Genomic DNA, 11,051 nt, shown 5'->3' on the forward strand with positions numbered 1-11,051 from the left:
ATTCTAATTGTTTTTTTTGTTTGTTTTTTTTCAGCAGCTCATATGGCACTCCATTGACAATTTTTTCCCTGATATCTGGTTTCCATAGAGATGACTTGTGGATTGAACCGCATGTGTTAATTAGCCATTTTTACAGCCCGCTTCCATTTTTCTCTTTTTAAAATAATAATTTAATCCTGTAACTTCAAAGAATATGATGAGCACATGTAGGGCTCTGATAACATAAGAACAGACTAGTTTTTTTTTTTATGACAGAGAGGTTCTCAAATACTTTCAAATTTGTAGGGAGTTGATTTTTAGGACCTGGAACCCATTTTCAACAGTAGAGCCTCATAGGTGCAGTTGCTGAACAACCTGGAGTAGAGCATTAGAGGACAGAAAGATAACATATTACCTGCTCCCCAGCTGACCCAGATCACCAGAACTGGCCAGAGCACCTGGGAGAGCAAGAACATCCTGGCAGTGTCCTTCGCACCGCTCGTCCAGCAGAACCGGCCCGAAGGAAGCAAGCCTGACGCCGTAAAGCTCCGTGAGTTCCTGAATATTTTGACCATCGTTCCCCTCTCAGTTTTAACACTGCAGTCCTCTGAGGACAGGCGGATCTTCATGATGACAAGAATATCCTCTATGTCATCTTAATACTGTCTAATTCAAATGGACGTTTACCTGTATCATTACTCTTGGTATGAAATGAATCATTTTTCTGAGTAATGGTGGTGCAATATGGAGGATTATTCGGCCCAGAATTTAAATTTAAATATAAAATGTCAAATTTAATTTGGGGGGGGGGGGGGGGGGGGGTTTGTATGTAGTGAAAATGACTATTTTATTCTGTCTGCATATGTGAATATCTGATATCTGACTCGTGAGGAGGCAGATAAGCACCTGGGTTTTTATGGGCAGCCAAAGTGACTGAACCACTACGCATGAGTTAATACCTTTATTTGTTTTATGTGGATTTTTAAAAAGTGAAATGGGTTGTGTGCTCTATTTATTGTTGTACATTTTTAAACATATGTGTGCTAGCGTACACCTTGCAATTCTTTGCAAACTAAAAACACCTAAATTGCAACTGAAACAATGTTATATAATCAAATATAACAGGCAGACAATGTCGGGATCTAAATTGAAAGAATTCATTACCGGTTTTCCTTGATAGCTGAATGTGAAAAACAGATAGCAGTCTTTCAGCAAGCTGACATTATTTAACCTGCCATGCTAGCTAGTAGCTTTAAGCTACCAGAACCATGTAGTAAGCTTGCGTCTAGGTAGCTAGATAGTTACTTTTACATGCAGACGGAAAAAAATGGATATTCTAGCCAAATGGCAACAACAAGAATCATTTTCTGTGGTTGCATGGTTGTTGATCTTGCTCTTTTGAATCCTGTTGTGGTCCATAGAAGGGGTTGCTTGGAAACAGCTGCTGACTGCTGACCAGTGTGCCCATTTAACAGAGAGATGGACTATTGAGGAGAAACTGCTAAAATGCTACTTAGCCACCTCAAATTTTGTGTGTCTGCGGTCGTGGTCTTACTTCTGTGGGAAGCTCACCAAGACCTTACTTACTGCTAATACAGGTACTAAACAAACAAAAAAAAATATAGAAACCCTAATGCGAAGTTACTTAGTAGTGTGTTGGACAACTGTGCATGGCCAGTAGGGCTGGCCGAGACACCCAAACGATAATTATCAAAATATTACAAGTGGGCATGTTGTCCTTTTCAGCCCCCATCGCCGTGAGGACCCTGCAGGACCTGTCGCGCATCTACATCCGCCGCACCCTCCGCACGCTGACCAACGAGGAGATCCAGGCCCGGGGCACGCCGCAGAAGGTCCCGCAGAAGCGCAAGAGACGGCGCTGCCGCCGCCGCCGCATCAACACCTACGTCTTCGTGGGCAACCAGCTGATCCCGCAGCCGGCCGAGAGCGAGGAGGACGAGCGCATCGAGGACGAGAGCAAGGAGGAGGAGGACAAGGACAGCGGCGAGGCCCTGAAGCCGGACGAGCCGCAGCTCAACCTGCTGAGGGACAGGATCATGGCCCTGCCGCTGCCCGAGGCGCTCAAGGCCTACCTGCTGTACTACAGGGAGAAATAGCATTCCACTGTGAGAGGCTGTAGCGCCTGCTGAGACGTCCTTTCCTCCTCCCCGTGCGTGCTTTCCTTTCTCCGAGATGTAGCATTATTTCCGATTTCTCTGGAAGGCGGACCTGCTTTTCCGAAAAGACGCTCGACCGACCGAGTCGATATCGATACGGCGCAGAGCATTACCGCCGGACTTCTTCGTTTTTTCCAAGTTTTGAAACTTCTGTCCTCGTTGGCGAATGCGAACGGAGAAAGCAATCCGTAGTGTTGAACGGAGAAGGGACTGTTTTTGAGGATCTTGTGGATGTAGGGTTCTTTTCCTCCCTCGTGCTTCGCAATCCCGAAACTCTTTCACGGTGAAAATGTATTGAAATCTGATCATTAAAATCTTTCCAAAAATGTTGCAAAAAACAAGAAGAAAATTCCACATTTGTACTCACTTGGTTTAAAAAAAATAAATAAAAAAAAATATTTGAGATGCTTTATTTTAGGATTTCACTGAAGATTTATCAGCTTGACAAAACAGATTTTGCCATTTCGACGTCATTTTAAGATCACTATCCTAGCATCAGTTTGAGGTTTATTTTTGGCCTTTTACGAAATATTTGAGCTTAATTTTTAATTTCTTTTTGCAAATGCACTTTTATTTACTTTAGCTGTTGTTGTTGAAGGCGATGGTGTGTCAGCAGCTAAGTGTGACGAACAATGTATTTTCAAGTAACCATAGTTGGATAAAGTTGTTATGGAGTGGACTTGCGGGACCTTGGTGTATGGTGAACTTCCTGTACTGAACAAAGCTTGTAAAATGGGCTATTTGGCAGGGTTTATAGAGAGGGTATGTTATTAAACCTTCCGTTTTGTGATTATGATGTAGGAATGTGGGTGATTTGGTGTCTGCTGAGGTGAGTATATATGAATGGATGGGGTGCCCTCTGCATTCATGAAATGCTTCCGTAAGACAGCATGCCAAGTGACGCATAACCACGTTTTATTTGTGTGTGCAGTTTGAAGATCATATCACTCACATTGGTGATGAAATGTCCTTCCTCACAACAGTACTTTATTGCATACCTTAGTGGTTGATCTGTAAATGTCTCATCTGAGCTGTATTGGTAGAATGCTGCTTTTGTGTTGATATGACATGGAGAATATAAAGATGGGGGGAAGCAAGTCATGACAGAAGCATGTTTAAGGCCGTTTTTTGGATTTCAGCTTTGATTGTCTCTCTCTTGCTTGTAGAACCTGTAATGTCAGAGCCTTTATAGTCTGTACTTTCACCAAATGGGATTTTGGGGTTGTAGATGTGTTAAATGTCTGTCTTCTTTGATATAGTGGAACATAGCATATTTTTTGGTTGGATTTTTTATTTAATTTTTTGCTCAGGCCTTTAATCTTGCAATGTAGGCTAAAGTGTGTGGGTTAAAGAGTAATATGGGGTTATTCATATGTTTGTTGTCCAGTATTTTAAGAGTGGTACCATCCCAGGATACGTTTCTTTTTCATCTGTGCGCCATTACTGTAAAGCCAGGGCGAGTTTAAAAGCAGCCAGTCTTCGTGCGAAAACATCCCATGCCATGGCTTCCCAAAGAGCATGTTGTGGGAAAGAAAAAAACCCCAGGACAAATTCTAATGCATCAAGAAAGGAGGTCCTTATTAAATGCGGTGTGCAATCAAGCATGCTTTAAAATGTGTGACTTTTCCCAAAAAGCACTCCATTAACTGACAACTGTGGCTTACCGTTCATAGATTTCTTTTCAAACGTACATTTCTTCTACTTAATTATTACCACAGATGTAAGTGCCCAACCCCTTTGGTTTACCTTAAAACCAAATGTGTCCACATATGGGGACAACGTATTTGTATTGCTCTATTTTTCCATAAATCACGAGGATCGGGTCATTTTGCATCATGTGCAGATGCAGATGTTATTTTCTGGCCAATGTTGACAGAATTCAAGGTTGCTAGTTCATTCGTGCGACTGCTTTAAGGTCGAATGCATTTTTGTTATTAAAAAATGCATATTTTAACATCTTCAAAAAGCATTTAAAAGAATAAAATGGAATAATCTGGTAGGTCATTGGGGATATACATGCATTTAATATGCATCATTCCCCATGGCAATATCAGATGCCTGGTTTTCAGGTGTCATGTGTAGATGACTAAACATGAGAAATGGTTAGGGACCCAATTGCTCTCTCCATTTGAAATGTATAAAGCCTACCATAATATAAAGACATGCAGGGATGTGCAAGACAATCTCTTTATATAGTATATTTAGAGGTAATGTGAAACCCATGATATAATAAGAAATAATACCATCCTACTGAAGACTTGGTAGCCCCCACCCCCCACCCTCACTGTAGAATGGCTGGGACTGGTCAAAGCAGCTGAGCATCTTGGCTTTTCAAAAAAAGATACTTCCATGCATTGTGTGTAGAAAGCAAAGGAAAAGCAATAAAGACCAAAGCGACCGGCAAATAGTGGGCCTTATTTATCAAATGGTTGTACGACCAAATTTTATCATAAAACGTATGATTGATAACGTGTCAAGTGTTTACAACCACACCTTGTGTAAATATCTGTGTGCAAGGTGCAAGACATTAACTACGTTAACAACAGTTTAAGTGAATATTGGCTGTTTATAACAGAGGCTGTTTGTACAGCTGCTTGTATAGATAATATTGCTGTGCACATAAAAGTGTGTTATTTCACAGCATGACCTCTAACTAGCTAATCTTCCTGCATGCAACAATCTGCATCTGGCCTTGGCATTGAGAAAATGAGCCAATAAAAAAATGCATGAAAAACTCCTTTATAGGATGAGGCGATCCCCATCATTTTTAAGGATAATACCACACTCGGACGGAGGCCCAGCACCCACCCGTAGCGCAAGTTCTTTTCATGAGCAGAGATTTTTATTTCATTTATTAAATTTCTTGACTGCAGGGCAGACCACTGTAGACTTTAATCTTTTTTTAATTTATCTCAACATTCGACATTGTGTCTAACTGACTAACAATCATTTGTTATCAGGGTTTTTTTTTGTCACCCAACGTCTACTTCACCTCTTAATAATATTATTTTTAGACATACATCACAATCCCAGACCTACATCAAGTGCTCTTAAGCGTAAGAAGCAGGATCACATGCAACAAATGTCCTGTGGCAAGCGGGTAATTCTCAAAGAGCTTATGTGCCAGATATGAGAAACAAACCCCAGTCTCTCGCCACAGAGAGAGCGTTTTGGCGAGACAGAATGTCTTGCTGTTACACTGCTTGTAGTGACATCACCCTGCCTGACAGGCATAATTGCTACAGAGCCCTTCCCTTCGACTGAACATGTCCCTGCATACCCTACTTATCTGGGCATATCCATGCCTTTTAATATATTGGAGAATATTAAAATGCTGATGAAGGGGCAATAAATTGTAATGGAACTTGCTCTCCTTAAAGCTTAAACAGCGTTATAGGTTATGTGTTTATAGCAACTTTCGCTGTAGTTGTAATGAGTCTAACACATTGACATAATGAGGTCAATGAAATCAATGGTGTAAAGAAAAGAAAACCTGATAACCTGTACACTGATGATGTCATCGAAGCATCATTTGTCTATAGTAACACAAATGCAACCGTTGTAGGAGACATAATAAAACAGGCAAAGCTCAGGAAGGATACTGGCCTGCTGCATATGAGGATATGCTAATGGGATGCTGAGATGAAACCCAAATAAATTACAATCGGTTGATAAATGAGGCCCATTGTGACAAATGTATGTTGCATATTGTAACAAACAGTCGATTTATTGGCTCAAGCTGTAACAGCAATATTTGGCAAATGCCTTTTTTATCATTTATCAATAAAGCTTTTCACTTGCTGAGTTGAGACACCCAAACAATCAAATATAGTATTTTGCCTCTGCCTTTTGCTTAATAGCCAGCTGTTTTTATGTATGGGATATTTAACCATTTTCCTGGTCCTAGGATTATAGATACAGCTTTCCATCAAGTGAATAAAACCTTGATAGTGATGATGTTTGATGTCCATACATGTGTATATTTTCTAATGAATATATTTATGCCAATGAATTGGTCCCAGCCCTAGATTTGGAAGAGTGAAAATGTGATTCAAAGTTAACCTTTGGTTTTGGGAGTGACATTTGAACAGAATGTCTTCATGAATAATAACAAATATTAGTGCTGGACTTGGATATTAGCAGTGCACCAATCCCCTCTTATCCAAGTTTTCTTATCGTTAAATGGTCACATTATCATAGCAATGCTTGATTATACATGAAAAGTTCACTGAGAAGTTGTACATAAAACAGCACGGCCACCACAAGCTTAGGAGGTTGCTATGATTATGAATGTGTAACTTCAGTGAAACTTTGTAATTTGGTATTCAATTGTTTATGACTGGAGATACATAAGGTGAATGGTGACATTGTGGCCTGGTACATTTTCAAAAATATTCTGTGAAATACCTATTCATGAATAAAGCTTATTAATTTTTTAGGATTTAATTAAGTTGCATAATATGGTGAAGATGTTGTAAGAGGTGTTTGGCATTGGACATATTTCCAATCATTATTGGTTTCTCCAACTTCCATGACCTTTGTGTCGCAGCTGTGTCAGAATTACCAAATGAAGTGTGCTGTGCAGAATATGGAAAAACAAAACATGCAGAATTAATCAAGGTTAGCTGTAACTGCTACAAATATGGCTTTGAGGAAGCTGACATTTTCTCACAGAGCATTGGATTGTAATACTCGGCTGATGTTACGATTGCTTTGTCCCTTAAGAGTTTCTTCCGAGTACTGCTTTTGTGTTCCTTTTGATACATTCTTTTTGTTGTGTGCGGGTCACCAATGTAGTGAATAAGTATTCAGGGGCTTTAGATTTAATAAACATGTTTTTTTCTCCCATCCTCCAGTCTTCAAATTCATCCACATTTAAAATGCCTACTTCTCACAGGGACTTAAAGTAATTAGGGTTGAACTGTTTTTTGAATTTTAGATTAACTTACAAATTTAACGGTGCTATTGGCTGTCAGGTTGATATTTATTATGGTATTTTAGGAATTCTGAAACATTTCCGACAGTGTTTTAGTTGAAAGATTCAGGCAGAAGATGTTAAAAATGGCATTGAATTGTTACTATGAAACCCCAAGGTGAAACAGAATCTAAGACTGAGAATCTTAGGCAGATGCCTTGAGGGTTAAATTATGTCATGACTATCCCAGTTACAAGTGATGGTGTACACACTGTGGCTCGTGGCAAAAGCCAAATGTGAAACATTTGATTTGGTAATCGTTTTTTTACATTTTCACTAAATCTGGATGATACGTGACACCTTCATATATATGAGAAAGACAGAACAGCTACATACAGATTTCATTAAGGCTTGCAGTATGATACCACTAATTGCTACATGACACCTTCATAAGACATCGTAATGTAGTCCTTGCAGCTTTACAATTTCAGTATGCTTCTAGATATATATACACCCCCCATACAGTACGTACATCACAAGATATTCATTTCTGTTATGCCATCTGGCCACAAGCAGGAACCTTTATTTTTACAAATGGTTCTGTGCTATATTTTGCTGGTTTTCCCATCTATTATGGTTTCATATTAGTTTGAATAAATACTTTTCTATGTGTGTGAGCACGCATTCATTCACTGCATTCACTTGTAAATACTGCTAGGATTCTGGCATTTTATTATTTCATAGGACTACCATGCACCTCATGAGTTTTTGTTATAGCAAAAAACCAGGCATTTGAGAATAACCGGTGGGCAATAAGGATTTTTTTAATAAACTAGTGAACCTGGGATTTAAAGCAATGGTTCATTTACAGTACTCTTTTTGGATTTACCGCAAAGCAAACCTCAAATGGGAACAGGTCTGCACCATTCTTCCGGGGCCAAACAAACAGGGATAATAACTCATTTGCAGTAAGTAGCTCCTTGAATAAACACTGACGAAGCTGTGTACTATCCCGAGAGATTTACTCAGCTGCTTGCAACCTCTGCAGTATATCTTTCTGTGTGCACTCACAAGCTCTCTAGTCTATTAGTATATCTACCTTCCTCTGAAGGCTATAGGTATGGGCTGTGTAAACCTTTTTTGTTGGTATCCTAATCCCTAAAACCAATGCCCATGCATCCCTTATGTGCATTATGGGAGACGATCATTTTACTGCATGTATTGAACAGCAGTGTTGGTAACAAGTACTGGCAGCCTTCTTTCGTCTCCTACCTCACCTTCTAAAGCCTAAATGGCTTTCTGTTTTTGGTCAGGTGTTGACCAGCAGCACTAGCCCCAAAATTATACTCAAAAGTAGGTGACAGTGATGGTAGCTAGCTAGTTGTTATATGTCTTCATCTGTGTGAGCTGACAGTATGGCTAACTTGCCTATAGTCTTTCAGTGTATTTGGCAGCAAACCAACTAGCCAGTATGGCTCTTTTATATGTACAATGATGCAGCTTTACCTTTCTCTAGATTCATTTTGCTCCCTGTTTTACACTTATTTTGGGTACCATGTATTACTGAATAATGCATCAGTATAGTGCATCTGAACCTCCAGCCTGATGTGGTACATTTCCTGCTTGTCCACGATAATCTCATTGTGTTTCTATAGTGTAGGACTGAAGGATTTCTTCTACTGTCAAATAGTATTCTTTTAACCCGGTGGCATCAATCTAAAGTGACCATAGAAAATGAAAAGAAATTACATTTATAATCCATTCCAAATAAAGAGGCCTTGATCTATAGCTATATTTATATATAATAATGGAATGCTTTTTGTGGGGAACTAGGTGTAGATGAGAGGAGCTGAGGGGTTAGCTTCCTAGCAAAATGGGAAAAAATCAAGTGCAATGAAACCCTTCATACACATGCTAGTTATGAACATTAACTAATAAAAAAAGTCAACATTCTTTGGCCAAGGCAGACATATTTCACAAATCAGACTAGGCTGCTCTTGTAAAGTAATTAACATAACTCAATTAAAGTACGTTTAATGATATAAAACATGTTGCATTGAATTAGCTCATATGAAGTGGCTATTAATATGTGTGCTAGACCATGAGGGTTGTCCTTCATAATATGAGACATAAGTGATGATGTCCAATGTATGCGCATAAGTGATGATGTCCAATGTATGCGCAGTGCATGCTTAAATGTGCTCTTTGAGCCTGTTAAAATGGCAGTGCTCAACATAATCACGCTAGACAACTTTTTCAAGTGTGTTACAAAGCATTGTGAATGCATTGCGTGGCTGTTTTGTTGTTCTCATGACGGCATTGAGTTAGCTTTATGAAGGGTAATGAATGTAAAGCATTACCAAACAGTTTGCAGGAGAATCGTTTTCTCTGAAAGATCTCCCTTGGCGTTGATATTTGAGCCATAGCATATAGGTAATATTTTTATTTTGTTTTTCAGGGTTTTTCTCTCCTAGGTTTTCCTCTATGGTTCCCTCTCCCTTTTTATTTTATTTATTTTACAGGTATTCTTTAAATTCTGTCATACACTGTTGTCTTTTGGTCATTTATATGGTAGGTACAATAAGACATTTGCAATATGTGTAACTATTTGGAGTATTAAATTGTAGTTGGATGTTTATTTGTGTGGAGAATGTGGATGACTTTGCATTGTTTGAAGTTTATAGATGATTTCATACACATGTATTTCTTGGATTTACAGAGGTCAAAAACAAAAGTTTCATACTTCTGCGAATGACAACTGGGGAACATTTTTCAGAATAAAAAAAATAAATGAATATAATGCACTTGTGTTGTCACTGTCATAATTCTAGATTGTGTGCTTTTTCTGACTGCAAGACCCAACATTTATTTAAATAACTAAAATGAGGTATTTTATTGATGATATATTTTAAGCATTCTGTTGTTATTGCAGTATCTGTAGAATTAAAGTGCATATATTATCATTCAAGATAAATTTGTAAAATTTAAAGATTTATCTTACATTTTAAAAGTGCTTCAAATTAGAGAAGACATATTACTGCTCATGAGATGTATCAGTAAGATTCTATTCTAATTCATTTTTATCTATTCTTATTCTATTCTTAATCCATACTATTTATATTTTAATTATTATGCACTGCCTTTCTTTTTTTGCCAAAAACCTAGAAACTGAACCCGTAATGTGAAGTCATTCATGCAGCAATCTCAGAAATGGAAAATTGTCTCAGGGCTGTCATTATAGAATGACTCATGATTACAGTGCTGTTAAAGAAATGATTAGTGCTCTTCCACAAGATCAAGATCATTACCATAGCAATACACGACACAGGGTGTGACTCATTTCTACATATCAGTAAGACAACATACCTAAATAGTGTGCTGTGTTCACGTCATGTTGCAAGAAGAATGTTTGATATTGCATTGAAAAAGCAAATGGGTGTTTATAAAAATGTTCAAATAAATATTTTCTACATATCTAGTCTGTTATCTGAATATTGTGTATTTGCACAACTGCTTTATGCAGGTGAAATATTTTTTTTAAATACAGGGGAAAATAACAATTACCACAAGAGGGCAGTAGAGTTAAAGTCATTTTATGGAGATCACTACATGCCACAGTTGAATACTGTTTTGTTGACAAATGACACTACTGTATTCAGCTTAGAGAAATATGTACAAATGGGAATTTCTGAGAGATATGGCTATAAAAGTTAATTGTATGAAATCTGAGGGGAAATTCCCCTTCTTGCAAGGCATTAAATATGTCTTCAATTACAAATGAGTAAACCTTAAAACATGACAATAACAACAGCAGTGTGTATAAATAAGAATTCAAATTAAAGAATAAAATACTTGTGGAACACAGAGCTTTTTTAAAGAAAATAAAATTACCATTTGGTTTGTTCACCAATTTATCTACAGAAGTCAGTCTCCTGTAACACCACTTGTGATGGCTGTTAAAAGCAAGAAAACAGGACTTC

General features: G+C 38.2%; 1 protein-coding gene across 4 annotated transcripts in view; it reads left to right on the forward strand.

Annotated features, from left to right (window-relative positions):
* pcmtd1 (protein-L-isoaspartate (D-aspartate) O-methyltransferase domain containing 1) overlaps positions 1-9,875 on the forward strand; it is a 35,305-nt gene extending 25,430 nt beyond the window's left edge. For 3 of the 4 annotated variants that reach the window (XM_035431236.1, XM_035431233.1, XM_035431234.1), the window contains 3 exons: positions 406-529; positions 1,401-1,577; positions 1,726-9,875. In XM_035431236.1, coding sequence (XP_035287127.1) covers positions 406-529; positions 1,401-1,577; positions 1,726-2,096 — 672 coding nt within the window. In that variant the 3' untranslated portion in view covers positions 2,097-9,875. The remainder of the gene's footprint in view (positions 1-405; positions 530-1,400; positions 1,578-1,725) is intronic. The other variant, XM_035431237.1, reaches the window with a different exon arrangement.
* The last annotated feature ends 1,176 nt before the right edge of the window (positions 9,876-11,051 follow it).

This window comes from Anguilla anguilla, chromosome 8 (assembly GCF_013347855.1).
Source record: "Anguilla anguilla isolate fAngAng1 chromosome 8, fAngAng1.pri, whole genome shotgun sequence".
NCBI lineage: Eukaryota > Metazoa > Chordata > Actinopteri > Anguilliformes > Anguillidae > Anguilla > Anguilla anguilla.